Source organism: Archocentrus centrarchus, chromosome 3 (genome assembly GCF_007364275.1).
Source record: "Archocentrus centrarchus isolate MPI-CPG fArcCen1 chromosome 3, fArcCen1, whole genome shotgun sequence".
Taxonomy (NCBI): Eukaryota; Metazoa; Chordata; class Actinopteri; order Cichliformes; family Cichlidae; genus Archocentrus; species Archocentrus centrarchus.
This window is the reverse complement of record NC_044348.1, coordinates 30258595-30274898: the sequence shown is the minus strand read 5'-3', so window position 1 is coordinate 30274898 and position 16304 is coordinate 30258595. Positions and strand designations below refer to the sequence as shown.

General features: G+C 39.4%; 2 protein-coding genes across 2 annotated transcripts; both read left to right on the top strand.

The window, feature by feature from the left end:
* The first annotated feature begins 274 nt into the window (after window positions 1-274).
* LOC115778242 (thrombospondin type-1 domain-containing protein 4-like) lies at window positions 275-5498 on the top strand. The gene is made up of 6 exons (XM_030726301.1): window positions 275-579; window positions 1936-1990; window positions 2155-2224; window positions 3435-3757; window positions 5202-5372; window positions 5492-5498. The coding sequence occupies exons 2-6, from the start codon at window positions 1962-1964 to the stop codon at window positions 5496-5498; spliced, it is 600 nt and encodes a 199-aa protein (XP_030582161.1). The 5' UTR covers window positions 275-579; window positions 1936-1961.
* A 14-nt stretch (window positions 5499-5512) lies between these two features.
* LOC115775689 (thrombospondin type-1 domain-containing protein 4-like) lies at window positions 5513-10005 on the top strand. Its single transcript, XM_030723168.1, has 3 exons — window positions 5513-5634; window positions 6801-6903; window positions 9750-10005. The coding sequence occupies exons 1-3, from the start codon at window positions 5536-5538 to the stop codon at window positions 9917-9919; spliced, it is 372 nt and encodes a 123-aa protein (XP_030579028.1). The 5' UTR covers window positions 5513-5535; the 3' UTR covers window positions 9920-10005.
* Window positions 10006-16304: the final 6299 nt, after the last annotated feature.

Below are 16304 nucleotides of genomic sequence, written 5' to 3'. Positions count from 1 at the left end.
AGAGATACCGGGAATAACTGAGTTGAAAAGGAGATCGTTTACCTGTCTGTGGCTCCAACATGAGCAGCTTAGGGTGAGAGGAGTGTCGGAGAGACGATGGGGAGGAACATTAAAAAAAAGAAAAAAAAAAAACTGCACACTCTCACTTTACACACAGACATATCCAAGCTCGCCACTACCGGAGTTGGAAAGGACGCGCGCACCTCAGTGTTTACACAATAAACGCATACAGTAAATTTAAAAGCAGTAACCGCGGCAGGGGGCGCAGCAGTTTTCCGTGCTGCGCGTCAGTATCCAGCGTTCCGTCATTCAGCGGGTTTGTGCGTAAAAGTAGAACCGCCGGAGTCACCGTGATGATTAGGGTCTTGAGTTCACAGTCTGCTCGTGTTTGTTTCACAACTCTGAGTACGGCTTAACTGATTTACATGGCTCAGCACCAAGTTTGTAGAGGAAAACCCTGCATTTCTACCTGGATTAATGTTCCGACCACGAGGATTGCGCGTTGAGAGGACACACTGGTTAAAACGTACAGTGAAGTAAATAACTTCACTATACACGCATCAGTAACCAAACCTACAGGTGAGTGGAGATGGTGTTATAGGCATTTCGGTTGTACTATTATAACTGCTGATTATTTTGCTGTAATAATAGTGATTTTTCACTGTAAATTAATCTTTATAGCGAACAGAGTGAACATCTATTATGGGATGTAGCGTCCTGCTCTGAGGGAAGGATAACACTAATTAATAGTGCTTTACTGTCTGCTCGGCGACCTTTATAATGCCTTATATTATCCTCGTGTGCTCTGAAGTTAAACTGTGATTTTTAACACAACTCTCCCAGTGTTTGCCCCGTGCCTGCTGTGTAGTAGTTTGCAGGACATATATATATATATATATATATATATATATATATATATATATATATATATATATATTTTTTTTTTTTTTTAAGTTTATCAATAAACTTAATTTAGAAAAAGTGCAAAGAAGGCCAGGGCAATAGGGTAAAGGGTAAGGGGTGAAACATTTTCTGACTGAAACTCAAACCTCTGTCTGAGGGGATGCAGTTTTTAGGTTCTAGAAGTAATGAAGTCACTGCAGGGTCAGGTGAGGAAAAGTCTATTTCTTTTGTCCAAGTGGATTGTAGAGTGATGTGGTGGCAAGTAGAAAAAACAAAACAAAGGATCTGTCATGAATCTGCAGATTATACTGAGTGGAATGTGAAGTGGACCTAAGATGCACTGTAAGACACTGTAAACAGGCAGGATTTTACAAAATGCGAGCTGTTTGTTTAGACTGTTCAGAATGTCCATTTGATGTTTTATGAAATCCAAAGGGGAAAAGTGAAACATAAAGACTAAAACTATATCCAAATGCACAAGCAGCTAGAAAACATGTGGGCAAGGAAACAGATACTTTGACAAGGAGTAAGGGGAACTGAATCAGGTGAAGAGACAAGGGGAAGCAAAACTTAAAGCAAGGCACAAGGGATGAATAACTATGAAAATAAAACAGGAAGCAAAAAGACAGGAAACACCAAACACAGAGACTGAGACTAATACAGGGGAGGCAGGGTAAATGGAAACAATAAATGAAATATAAACAAAACCGAACCTGGAACTAAGGACTCGAGGGTAACTACGCTTAAAGGAAACCATGAAGCAAATAACACAGCAAACTAAGAATCAACAGACTATATTTAAATAAAACTAGAAAGCACTGAGTCAACAACCCGGGACCATGACAAAATCAGGGTTTAACCTTGGAATAAGTGCCAAACTAAAAATGTGAGCTGAGTCTGTCAGTAGATGGATAGTGATTAGAAAGAATCTAACTCTCTGAAGCTCCTGGACTGTAGCCACTAACAGCAGTGCTGAAAATGTCACCAGCACTCTGCTGCATGCTAATGTCAACTTCTCTTTTTACATTTAAGTGTCCAGCTTTAAGAAACCAGGAAATATGCAAGGAGCCTGTTTCTGGATTGTCAGGTAATTTAAATGTGTGACACATTCCCTGATTATCCTTAGGTCTAGCAAATGAACAGCAATATTTCAATAATATCAGTAAATCCTAATTTACACTGTAAGCCAATAAATCTGTTTGAATAAAACTGTAAATATGGGCAGTAATTTCTTCTCTCTGTTGTCTATAGAGTGTCTATGCTGCTACTATTGCTTTGGTCAGACCCCCTGGGCAGCCAGCACACAACAGACCACAGAAAGGTGAGCAGCAGCTGCACAGCAGAAGGAGCTACTAGAAAAATATGCCAGTGTTCTAACTTGTGTGATTTGCTTGATGTCAAAACTTCCATGATGGTAGACCTCCATCAAATGTTTCCTGGAATTTTTCTTTTTGCCATTTTATCTGTTAGTCTAATTGCTTGGTTGGACAAGGAGACTGGAATGTTCATATCCAAAGATGGCATGCATGATTGTGTCTCGTCAGCACGGCCAAATGCCACCCAAAACAGCAAATGAGAGTATTCCCAGGGGTAACCTGACCAGGGTGATAATCTGTAAGCTCGTAGAGACAGAAAGTGAAAACATCTGTCGGTTGCGGCAAAACAAAGAGGGCTGATGTCAGCTGTCAGCAAACCACCTCTTGAACCCTGCAGCAACACAAGTCATTGAAGATGGCAGACCAACAGAACTGATCAATGGAATTATCAGAAAGTAGGGTGTGTGTGAATTGGCTCCATGTGTTTCCACTGGGAGTCCAGCTGTGGGACCTTTTGGTGACCCGGAGATGACAGTGGCTTTGAGTTACAAAAGCCGAAGTAGAAGAGGTGGAGGGGTGGTCCAGGATCTCTCTGAATAGCTGCACAGGCTGACTGACAGCAGAAGCTGCTCCCTGCCAAGTCTCCCTACTGCTTTTGTATTCTCTTTCCATCCACTAAAAGTCAAAGACAGCTGAGCTTTTACTACAGCCATGTGTTTGCCCAGAGAGGTTGTTGTGAATGGAGACAAAGTGCTCCTTAAAGACAGGATTTCAACGCAACTTCATGGATAAAACCGGCTTGGAAAAGGACTCCTGCTGGCAAGTTCTTCAAACAGAGAGTGCAGTGATCGCTGCTAATATGTCCCTGGCACAATGACACAAAGGGATAGAATCAACAGTGAGAAACACAGGTAGCCAATAGGGGATAGTCCGCTAACAGACACCCACTAATCAGCCAAATCAGGCCTTTATTACAATGAACAGAGGTCTATTTCATGAGCAGTGGTGGGGGGGGGGGGGGGGGGGCAGAGGAGCAGGATGGTTGTGGTGGTGAGATAAAGTCCCTGATGTAAGCTTTTATTCGGGGCCTTGATCATTGAAAAGATTAAAGTCTTGCTGAAGCTTTCCACTAATCCTTGGCATTCAGATCTTGCAGCACTATTCCACTTCTTTGCACTTTGTGATGTCCTTAATTGAGGTTTAATTTCCATGCAGGTTCCTCAGAGGGTAGAGCACCAAGAGGAGGTCAAGTCAGAGCATGGAGAAATTCGGGGCTCTTGGGGCGCCTGGGGTCCCTGGTCAACCTGTTCCCAGACCTGTGGAAAAGGGGTACAAGAACAGAACAGGCCTTGCCTGCCTGTGTACACTCCATCTCAGCATCCCTCCAGAGGGGCTGGTTTCCCACCTCACCAACCAGGCCGTGTAATTTCAGCCCTGCGGCCTACAGTTCCTCTGCACCGCAACACCGCCAGGTCCTCCAACAGCAGCGGTCGTGGAGAGCTGAGGAGAGAGAAGGAGACCAGGTCTGGTGGCCGCAGGTACACAATTTTAGCAGATATCATTCTGCATAGAGTGATGGGATTAATTGTAGGACTCAAAACAATCTAATCACTCTATTTGTAACTGTAAACCTGTTTTGAAATAGCAGAGGGTTTGGATACAGATGAGTGACAGAGAAAAAAAGTAATGAGAATTAATGAATACAAGAAAATTCATTTAGGCCACAATGAAAAATAATAATAATAAATAATAATATGTTTTGGAGGAATCATGGTCCACTGGCTATAAAACTAGTAATAATATAAATAAATAAATAAATAAACGCCAGGACTGACTACAGACTACAGGATGTCAGCGCAATAACAACCTGACCCAACAGACGGAGGGCATTGCAAATGAAAGTGAGCTGAGCCCAGCAGTTGCTGGTTTTATTCCATCCAGTGTGTCATAGTGGAAGATGGCTAATGTGGCATTTGGCACGGCTTGAGTTATGCTGACAAAGAGTACAATGTCAAAAAAGATTTTCCATATTTCATCTTGTTCGACTGTGACATGTTCTGTGACACTGTGCTCCTCTTGCACAACTGTAAATATGGTGAATAAGGATCCTTGTTTTATTCAATTTCAGTGATTTTATAACTGTTTGGCATTGTTTTTGGTCGATGTAACATCATCTTTTCCCCTCTGTCCTCTGTATACCCCCTCTCCACACACACACGCAACACGCACACACCCGAATGGTTCCAGGTTAGGTTATTTTAACCAATAGAGAAATATTGCAATATATATTTCTATATCGAATGCATTTTATGTGACTATATTGATTTGCAATGAAGAGCACTGACCATTATTATTATTTTTTTTGTATATCAGCTCTTGTGCTTTTTCAGTGAGTGAGTCATGTAAGGCTGTGCTACATACTGAGCAGCCCAGTCTAAAAGTGACTCTTTGGAGCCATCACTGTGGGCGCATCTGACTGCCCTCCGGTGGAAAACTAGTCTTTTATGGTTGCAGTCAAAAGCTCGGCTTGTGCTTGGCAGCTTTGTGACCTCCTTCCTGTTATGGTTGCCTTTAAACAAATAGCACTGACAGCCGAGTAATGGGGGGGTTGTTTGAGTTGGAATCGAAGGAGCCAAATAACAACAAAAGCTCCTAAAATTCTGCCACTGGGATCCTGGTGCTTCACAAAAGTTGTAGTTCAGATGAAGGGTCTTGACATTTTCTTCAATAAAAGATGGCATTTAGCTAAACTGAAACATTTCCAATAAAAGAAGATATTGATCAAACTCTAAAACATGATGTCTGTTGAACAGTCTGTGGTTGGTTTAGGAGGGCACTTAGATGACGTTTTCTGGAGGTAGAGAGTTGGTAGGAGACTGGATTCAGCTCTATACCAGTCAACAGGGACATGTGTAGCCTAGAGATGAAGTGATAACTACATTTTCAGAGCCAGTGTTAATCTTCTTATGTTTATGTTTTCAGGGGGGTAACACACAATATCCCAGGGAGGTATGGCTATGGGAGGGTGCCCTATGTTGCTTCACTGCAGACGGATACAGCCCAGGACTCCAAAACCCCGCGCCCACAGAGACGCAGTCGCTCTGCTGCAGCTAATTCTCACCACCCCACAGCTAGAGGCAGTGGTGGCCACAGGTCAAACAGCCCTAATGCCTCCAACAATCTCCATCTCTACAGCAGACCCTACATGCATGCCAGGACACAGCATCCTAGAAATAACCAAATCTGGGCTCCCCTTTACCAGCCTGGTTCAGCCAATAAGGCTGCGGTCCAGCAGGAGCACAATACAGGCAGCCACATGTCCAACCCTAAGCAGCGTCAAGTGAGACCCTACAATCCTCTGCCATCTTCCTTCTGCACAGGGGAGCATTCTCAATACAGGATCTGCAACAGTAATGTAGGCAACTCTGCATTTTGTTCTTATTCTCAGAATGGTTTGTTGGTAATGGGAATTTAATTATTTTCTAATGCTGCTTTTGTTTGTGTGTGAAAAGGAAATACCAGCATGCAAATTCTAAAGTATTAGTTTTAGTTTTTAAGCTCTGGTGAGGGAAAGTACACATTTACATGAATTCCAATATTTATGTCTGACAGAAGGCAAAGACTGCATGTGTCCCCTCATGAGAAAAGACAAACCACTTTCTGTGGTTCCATTATGTAGACATAGTTGTTGCATACTCCACAACCATAACATTCAGACATATTTCACATGTAGTTTATTAGTCATATTGCCTCTGACTGAGTTGAAGAATTGATAAGTAACACCTAATATTAATTAGAAATTGGACACCCTGTGTTATTTATTGCAGTCTAACTTTAGGCATGACTGGTTTATACCTTTCCAGTCTAAACTGGACTACTGTATTTAATGTTTGGGCACGTTTTTCTATTACAAGCTAAGGATGCCTCAATATGTTTGTTTTTAACTCAGTATTTTTTGTCACAACATTCCATTTTATTAAATGCTGTTAATTGCACACTTTAAAAACTCCTGTTAATGGATGACAAAACCTCCAACAATCTCCATCTCTACAGCAGACCTTGACCATGTGGCTCATGTCAGAGTGGTCAAAATGGTAAAAATAATCCATAATCAATCCAAAAATTACACCAGCTTAATTGTACGAGTGTGCGGATAAGGTTTGTTCATCTCATCCTAGGTTACAGAACTGATTCTGTGCATTAAGATGAACTGAAGCAGTGTCTGGTTCTGTATATTGTCTCTCTGGTATGTGATGACAGATATTCAAGCAAAGTAAAGCAGACCAGAGTCTTGTTTAAACAAAGGATATAATGTATGGAGACTTAAGGGAGGTTGGGTTTCACTGCGCTGCCTTCATATATATATACTGGAATCTAATTGCTTTTGTTAAGAAAGAGAGAACTACAAGCTGAGGAGTGGAAACAGTTAAAACAGAGAAGGCTCACTGTAGCAATCAGTAAATCAGTGGCTACAGAGCGTGACAGTGAGACGCAGCTGTAGTTACAAAGGGATTTACCTGTCCGACTCTGAGTTTTCATGGAAAATAAATGCATGTTTGTGTTTCACTGGTCCTTCCTCAGGCTTGTGCACTATCCAGCAGACACATCAGAGCCGTCCAGTGTTCCTCTTACAACAACCAGCCTTTCATGGGCAGACTGTATGAATGGGAACCTTTTAATGAGGGTAGGTTACGTATATGTGCAGCATGAGAATATGAAGTGTGTGTCAAATCAAACGATCAAAATATGATTGAAGTGCAGACTTTCAGTTTTAATTCAAGAGGCTTTACAAAAAGCTTTTTTTATGCAATACACAATAACAATCCAAACATATATGGATTTTATATAAGGATTTTTTTAATACTTGGAAAAAATCCTGTAGCAATCAGTAAATAAGTGTAAGTGACTGCCTGAAGTCTAGAACCCATGGTCATCATCAGATGCTGTGTTTTCCTCCCTTGAGATGTTCTGCTAGGCCTTTACTGGAGGCACCTTCAGTTGCTGCTTGTTTGTGGGTCTCTGTGCCTTCAGCTTTGTATTTAATACCTGAAAAGCATTAGGTTGGCTCTGCTGGGTTGAGATCAGGTGACTGACTTGGCCTTTGAAGAATATCCCATTTCTTTACGTTGAGAAACTCTTGGGTTGCTTTTACAGTATACTTTGGCTCATTATCCATTTGCACTGTGAAGCTCTGTCTGAGCACAGCCCTGTCCACTTCAGAATGTATCCTGATACAGTCACATCATCAGTAAACACTAGTGACCTACTTATACTGGCAGCCATACATGGCCATGCCATAATGCTGCCCCCACCATATTAGACAGATAATATGGTATGCTTAAGATTGTGAGCTGTTTCTCTATTTCTCCATACTTTTCTTTTCCCATCATTCTGCTACAAGTTAATCTTGGTTTCATCTGTTAAAATGATTTTTTTCCAGAACTGTGCAGACTTTTAGAAATTTTCTGGCAAAGTCTAATCTGGTCTTTGTGTTCTTGAGTGTAACCAGTGGTTTGCAGCATGTATTTCCGTGCATGAAGGCATCTCTTTGATTGTAGACTTTGACAATGATACATCTACCTTCTTGAAAATGTTCTTGGCTTGACTTGATGTTGTGAAATTGTTTTTCATAACCATGGAAATAACGGTGGTCTTTCAGGTCCTTTTTTGATGTTGCCCAGCTGGCTGGTGCATTCATACTTTTTAAGCATGTTTTTGTCTCTGATAGGTTTACTTGCATTGATATATGTTTGGGCTTCATATTTAAAATTACAATAAAAGCTATAAATTACAAATTCAAAACTTTGAATCATCTCCAGATATTATTTTTGCTTCATTTGTCATCAAATAACAAGGGAACAGGCTCACCTGGCCACAGACCTGCTTGTTAGTAAATTGTCCAATTCATTTTTGAGTATAAAAAATTGCTGAAATTCCTAAACAGTTCATGCAAGGTTTTTGTACCTTGAATTACCTCTTGAATTAAAGGTGAAAGTCTGCACTTCAATCATATATTGATTATTTGTTTTAAAATCTAATGTGGTGGTGTACAGAGACAAAACTACAAAAAAACAGTGGCTTTGTCCAACAAATTATGGACCCAACTGTATAAAATATCAGGCTGAAAAACAGAAAGCCCCAATTTCACTTCTAAGCAAAGTCAGGGACAGAATCCAAGTCCCTGCCACAGGTCAATATCATTTCCTGTCTCAGTGCTACTCTCAGTAAAGTCCATGTCTGAATTTAATTGAATTTTAATGACATTTTCTAAATGTTGTGTTTTCCTTTTCCTTGTTTCGTCTTGCGCTTCAGAGCTACCTTGTTCTGTCACTAGCATGGCAGAAAAAACAGAACTCAAACCTTAGTTTAAAACACAGCGACAACAGAATACCTGCAACATGTATTTGAAGAAGTAATAAATGCTCAAAGTCTGCAGCCTCGCCTGACCCTGAGGTCACACATTTCACAGCTGACTGCATGTTCACACTGTGTTACATCTTCAGCTGCCCGACCCCATGACCTGTTTAAACGGAGGCGTGGTTTGATGTAAGGACATCAGTATGCCACCTGTCCATAGGCTTAGAGATGAATGTTCATAAATACAAACTCATTAAGCATACTCACCTGAAGTATCCAGGCAACCGTCAAAACACCTGACTGTCTGTCATTTGTTTGAGCTAATGGAAATACCAGCCTCCAGAGTTAATATCCTGTCAAACAGATGTGTATTGTGAGATCTTGTCTGTCTGCTGCGGCCTTAACTGATGGATTACGCAGATGTAAAGATTAAATAACCCCAGGTACACGTATGAGGTTAAGTCTGGGTCATTTGACACCCATCTTGAGCAGTGCTTAAACATCCTCGTGTACATCTGTTTAAGAAATGCCCGGCTTTTGGGCTTGCATCATATCTAATTGATAAAGCACGTGAAAAAAGGAAAGCAGCGGTCAGGCTTTGCAGCTTTTATTACATCAAAACAAAATCTTTTGTCAGTATTAAAGAGCTTTTTTTCTCTCTTTTAAAGAGAGAGAAAATGCACGCTGCAGTGATACCACACTCGTGTATTACTGTTTCAATTCAGTTTTAGTCAAGGGTCAATCCAGTGCTGCTTTAGTTCTTTATCAGAAAATAGCCACAGGGTTAAACAACAGACAGAATATTAATTGTATTAGTAAAATAGCTAATTACTGTTATCATATGTTATCTCTATATTTTGTTGTATATACAATGGCAATATAGAAACCTTAAACCTTAAGAATTGCATAATATGCATTTTTTCACAGACCTCTAATGATTTGAGGTCCAGGCATCAAGCTCTAGTTTTCTTGGTGCTGCATTTTTTTTTCACTTGAATTTTCTTCACGACCTCTGTAAGTTTAAATATTTCATTATGGCCATAACGGCTCTCATGATTTGAAAGCTTGGTGACGATACCTATAAAAAGCCAAAATGTCACTTGATTTAAATATGGCTGATCTCCCCTTCAAGCTTTAACCGCACAATAATGGTGTCAAGTTTTGTTTTTTCAGTTCCTGTTGAGCAGCACTGTGAACTCAACTGCCGGGCCGTAGGGTTCAGGTTCTACGTGCGGCAGTCAGAAAGGGTGATCGACGGGACGCCGTGTGGACAGAATGAAACTTCTCTCTGTGTGGCAGGAAAGTGTACGGTAGGCCACACATGGACCTTTTTTCAGATTTAATTTAGGAAAGAAAAGGATTTTGTATTTATGTTCATGTGATTGGATGTGTTCACAAGCAGAGCTTCATTAGTGTGATTATAATCTTGTGCTGTTTGACTACTGCAGTGCTTTGCTGAAATGGGCAGCTTCTTTACCACCGCATCTGTTCTCATTTGTATGATTCATAGGGTCTCTCTTTATCAAGCTCTCTTTCTTGGTGCTGCATCTTCTTTTTTTTCTTTTCGCATCCTTTATGACCTCAGAGTGGATCACAGCTTTCACTTGAATTTTCTTCATGACCTCCTTTTGTGTAAAGCACAGGTGATTTAAATGTACAGATGGAGTATAAAGCACTTCTGCAGTAGCACTGATGTAGTGATGGCTATGAGCACCAGAGGGCAGCATAGCATAAGAGGACTGCCTCTATGATGTGGAGAAGTCAAGATCAGGGGGGGAGGATTTACTTTACTGGACCAAAACAGGATGCTGTTGCTGTGTGGCTGTATAGTTGGATATGTATTCAGTGTGCTGGATTCAGTTTAACTCTTGTTTGATCAGAGTTTAACTCCAAGAAATATGTTTAAAAACCAGCTCACTTCCAGTTGGTTTTGCTGACCGTTTAACCCAGTGTGTTTCTCATGCACTTTAATCCAGGAACAATCTTTGCAACATTAAGATTTAATCAAGATAGAAAAGCTCTCTGATCTCACACAGACACAGCATTAGCATTATGATCCTTCACACAGGTCCTGTTAATTAGCGATGACGGAAACTAAAGGGTGATTTTATGTGTCTGAGTCAAAAATTATTAATCTGCAAATGTTAATCATGTATGTTCTGGTGTCTGTTTTTCTAGCTTAGTATTTCAAAACTGAAGCTCATAAGAAGTTTTTAAGGAAAGGGAGAATTTATTTTTTTTCTCATCTCTTTCCCCACTGAGATTTTCTCAGCTGGCCCAGCCATTTGAACAGGACATCCACCCCCAGCTACAAGCCAAGGTATAATGTAAAAACATCTGGATAATTTAATTTAATCAGAATCATTCTCATGTTTGGAATTTCATATTATTGTGGGAACTTATAAATGTTTGCAGTTGGTGCTGAAGGTTTTCCCTCCCCTCCTGGAGGTTAGAGGACCTTGAAGATACGTACCATGACATATGGAATATACATAAACCTCTAAACAAGAAATATCATTGCAGATATATTGATTAAAAAAAAAAATGACCACATTAGAAAGAGGCTGGGCTGGTAGAGCATGTAAGCAGCATAGCCATTCATCAGCTGCAACAGCAGCAGCAGCAGCAGCAGCATGGAGCAGGAAGAAACCACGGGGAGGAACGAGGAGTTGGCAGCTCCAACAGATTGTTTGAAGTGTCAGCCATCACTGGTGACTCTTTAGATCAGCTGATGGTCAGCTGGGTTGGTGCACTCTGCTTGACCCAATGTGATACCCTGTAGCTTGTCAAAATACTGCTAATAAATAAAAAATCAAATAAGCAGCACAGTGTTTCTGAAGAAATATGTATTAGTTGTGTCATATATATATATTTTTTAATCAATGCTAAGACCACAGCACCATGAATAACCCTGACATTAAACCCATCATTTGATCTGATGGAGATACTTTTGATCCCCAGAGGATAAATCCTGCTGACCTAAACATGATCCTCTAACTTTTCCTCTGGTGCCACTATGGGGTCGATCTTTGTCTTCTGGAGTCAAGTATCTTCACAATTATTGATATTCAGTGGCCCGCTCAAGATATTCAGTCCCACTCGACATTAAATTTTAAAACGTTCCTCCTCCATATTGTAGTGCCAGCAGCAGATCAAAATACCAAATTTCCGAGTGCTTTACTTTGCTTTGCTGCTGCTCTGCTTTTAAAGGCATTATTGGCCCCAGGAGCCAACCAACTACTCTGTGGATGAGCAGAAAGCACTATGACTAAAGAGTCGATTACCAGGCCAAGTATACACCTGTAAGCAACTTTGTTGGGTGAATACGGCTAATTAACTGTCCAGATAACTTTGATGTAGTAGCTAACATTAGTGATTGATTAGCACTTGTAAAGCAGCCTAATTTCACCCTGAAGTTGTTCCTAAGAGCAACTCTTGTCACTCTGCAAGCTTCTTAAAATGCTTCTGGGTACTTATTTGTGCAGCAATTTAGATGCATTTTCTAAATTAAAATTAATTTTAATGATCATCAGGACATTAAAAAAAAAAAAATTATGTCTAGAATCACCAGTCAAATCTGATTAAAAAAAAAATTAAAAACCTTGCTCTCTAAATAAGTTTTAAAAAAAAAGCTATGGAGGTTATATTTCTGTCATGTGGGAATCTCTAATTCAGTCTAATTTTTCATTTTCATTTATACTGACAACGATTTGATTCAAATTATTTATTTACAGAAATACAGCTCCAGCAAAAAACAACGACTGACAGGCTGAGGAAGAATAATAACTGTCTCATCAGCAGCTAATGGTTACATGAGCAGAGCTTATGCAAAGTTAGCAAATGGAACTTGTTTCTATAGTGCCTACTCTTTTAATAAATTTATAAGTAATAGAATGAAATAGACAGGATGGTGTTTGACATTTATTATGCTCGCCCACAGCAGTTGAACAATAGGATTTTCTGGATTATGGCAATGGCTCTTTGGACAAACTACCTGCAGAAGTGCAGTAAGCCGTACATTGTAGCCTCAAACTAGAATCTGTGATTATAATAATAATAATAATAATAATAATAATGATGACATTTTAATTGCAATTAAGTAATGACTATCTATATGTTTTTTTTTAATGATTGTTTTGGATATCCATATATATTTTCCTGTCATAATGTAGCATAATGTATTACTATTTCTAGCATTTTACTGGAGGGAACATTTTGAGCATGCTGGCATGATAGTGATATTTCCCTCTGAAATATATAATATAATATTATTGCAGCTTTGCTGAAGTCTTTTGGAGATTCAAGGTACATGACTGAAAATGACAACATGGCAGCTTTAGCTCATTGCTGTGTTCGGCTGTTTCTTCATGGTAATCCAACACAAACAAACTTTCCCCCTCGCCTCCAATAGTAAATGTTTGTGTACCAATATTATGATTTATAGATGAAAGCAGACACTTTTGCTTTTTCACATACTAAATTACTTAATTCTGATAATTGCATGAGAAATTTTTGAAGGTGGTTGTAAATCATAGTAAGAGACATGTAAATGTTATTAGACATAAAAGTCATAAGTCATTTTTATTTCTGTTCCATATGGGACAGCAACAAAGACAACAACAATTGCAGGCCAAGATGGATATTGTATTTTAGCTCATATGGGAAATGTTGCTTTGGAAAAATCAAGTTTGGGCTGTGTTTGGGTGGTTGTTATAGCACCACGTACAGATCTGTTTTCTTTAAGTCGCAGTTTTCAGTGGTCGCTTTGTCTCATCAAAATCTCCATATTTTCTCTTTCCTCAAACTGTTTGTGTTGGCTGTTTTCCAGACGTCATAAGTAAGCACTAACAGGCTGTAAAACTAATAAACAATAAACTTGATGCTCATTAAGTTTCTGTGAAGTAAAACAATCTGACATCAAATTAGTCAGTAGTTATCTCTCACAAAGCTACTGTGCAAACTCTTAAACGGTCCCCGAGGCACTGAGAAGTGCTACGGCTATACTCCTGGAGTTCTACCAGAGACTGATGCATCTGTATTTGGATTAGAGCCAAATCACACAATCATTTTTAACCAGTTATTCAAACTGAGTCAACCCAGCAGGTCAGAACCCATCTGTACAGAGCACATTACCAAAGAAAGAAGTGTTTGTCCAACTGTGTGCTGTCCTCTAGAAGGGAAAAATCAATATGTGTAAAGTTTGCTGTTTGGCGAGTGTTTATTTGTATATCATGTTTCCAAAATAAATATTTGAAGCACTCATCATTTTAACAAATAAACCACAGATGACAGAAGTGTTCAGAGTCTTTCCTGAAGCAGAAGTGCTAATACCAGAAACTAGAAATACTCACAATTACTGCATTAAAAATTTGAAATTATGTAGGTATGAGTAAACATCACTAGTGTCCTTAGTGCATACATATCAGTAGATTACTGTTAATCATATGATAAAGCAGAATATTTCTATTGTAGGTGGTTGAGTTGAAGCAAATAATTTATATAAGACTAAAGGATTATTTTCATTGATCTGTTGGATAATGTATCAATTGTTGCCATTGTTATTATAATAAATTTGCTTTATTAATAGGAAAAGCCACAAATCTATAACAATTTCAGGGTTCTAGGCAGCGGTTAACTGAAAGGTAACTGAAAGCGAGGGGGAAGGAGTGGAAAAGGGGAGCACAGATGACAGTTTTGAGCTTCCTATTCAACATGAATTGCCAGGAGCTCAGTGTTGCCAACTTAGCGACTTCTCAGAACCCCCCAACGCTAATGCTAATTAGCATTATCAAACTAATTAGCACTAATTAACATTCGAACCTGCGCCACCTGCACCTCAAAGCAGCATATGCATGTGGTTGCCTGCTCCACCACTGAGCCACCCAGGCACCCTAGAACCTTGTATTTTGTGTAGCTCGTTGTTTAATTTATAACTTGTTGTTTAATTTATAACCAGGTCTATTTTATGACCTCACTATGTTTAAAAATATGAAGTGTTAGGTAATTGTAATGCACTACTAAATACACAATTTTTCTTTAAATTGTAATAGAATAATTTGCTTGATAATAAGAATACATATCCTCCAGATTTAATTAATTATGTATTATGTTGGTTGAAAGTACTTATATTTCACACATACAAATTTTGTGGTACTTAGAGAGTTAGTTGATAACTTAGGCAATTTTATTGATTAACTTCTCTTACATCTGACAAGATTAATTAATGTTATGTGTCACTGAAATTGGTACATGGTTTATATATCAAGCTCATCATTTTAGAGAGCTGAGATTGTTGCCTCAGGTAATTTTTTTTTAAAACCAGGCCTATTTTCTGACACACTGAACTTTCCCTCTGTTGAAAGTTTACCTCCAGTGCTCTGTTTTTCATCTGTGTGTGTATATGTGTGTGTGTGTGCATCCTAGCGCTGGAACTCGACCATCGCACACATAGTGAAAACAGATCAAAATAACCCCCAGCATTAAGGCAACATTATGCTAAGGAATTTCAATGAGGTGACTGCAGTGGGTCTGTGCTGCTGTTAGTTTGATACCAATGCAGTGTGTTTCATTTGTGACATTCAGTAGCACATCAGACAGTTGGCAAGGTGTAGGGCTCTTTAAATGTTGAAATAGCATCTGAAATTATTGTAACCTGTATTTACATTTTGATTCAGTTATCCAGTATGTGGCCCTTTGCTTACTTTATCTAAGTTCTTATGGCCATCTGGAGCAAAAAGTTGGCCACCCCTGCCATGTTACAACAGAGATGAATGGTCAGGAAGAGCAAGGGAACTAAGTGCTGAGCTTAAATCATCGTTATACTCCTATGTTATAGATCCTGGTGCACATCACTTTGATTTTTTTTTGTTTTTTTTAACTTTGCCAGAAGTGGGAAGTAACGAAGTACAAATACTTCGTTACTGTACTTAAGTAGATTTTTCAGGTATCTGTACTTTACTTGAGTATTTATTTTTCTGACTACTTTTTACTTTTACTCCCTACATTTTTACACAAGTATCTGTACTTTCTACTTCTTACATTTTCAAACAGACTCGTTACTTTTTAACACGTCAGAGAGAAGTTTGCATTTCCGGTCAGTGCGCCGTCAAACATCAAACGATCTGAGCCTAAACGGAGGAATAATAACACACAAGAGACAATCGTACTGCCTATCCTCCATCACCGGGGCTTATCTCGTACAAAGGGATTAAATACGCAAACCCATATAATTAATGTCTCATTTATAGCGCTATAATCAGGGGTTCCAGCGGGCCGGACCGAGTCCGTAAGTTGCGCTGCGGCACATAAACAGCTTAGCTAGCGCTACTGAAGAGGAGCGAGCATGAAGGCAGTAACGTGTGGCAGGTAAATGCAGCGTTTCTAAATGCTCAACAAATATCAGCAAACACACAAAGTGTGTGCAGTTTGTTACACAGCTAGCTAAAAGAAGAGCTGCTGTATTTCAGGGAGAGCAAAGAGAGAGAAGTTCACTCAGAGATGGAGAAAGAGGACAGAAAGGAAGAAGAGAGGTTAGATTTAAAGGTAAGGACTGGAAAATAAACTGAAGTATGCTGACGTTGTGTAATTCAAAGATTCTATGAAAATACTGCAGTTTAGGTTAGCTTGTTGTACTGTATTTACAGTAAAGCTCTGTGTTGGACTGGAGCACAGTGTTTGTGTTCATGGTCAGAGTTACAGGTTACATCAGTGCAGCAGAGATGAGTTTGA

Bases quoted from the DNA above. Each gene is read 5' to 3' on its own strand.
- LOC115778242 (XM_030726301.1), top strand. From the start codon at position 1,962: ATGCAAGGAGCCTGTTTCTGGATTGTCAG. The intron at 2,225-3,434 runs GTGAGCAGCAGC...ATTTCCATGCAG, and splicing joins ACACAACAGACCACAGAAAG to GTTCCTCAGAGGGTAGAGCA. The intron at 3,758-5,201 runs GTACACAATTTT...TTATGTTTTCAG, and splicing joins ACCAGGTCTGGTGGCCGCAG to GGGGGTAACACACAATATCC.
- LOC115775689 (XM_030723168.1), top strand. From the start codon at position 5,536: ATGTCCAACCCTAAGCAGCGTCAAGTGAGACCCTACAATCCTCTGCCA. The intron at 5,635-6,800 runs GTAGGCAACTCT...GTCCTTCCTCAG, and splicing joins ACAGGATCTGCAACAGTAAT to GCTTGTGCACTATCCAGCAG. The intron at 6,904-9,749 runs GTAGGTTACGTA...TTGTTTTTTCAG, and splicing joins ATGGGAACCTTTTAATGAGG to TTCCTGTTGAGCAGCACTGT.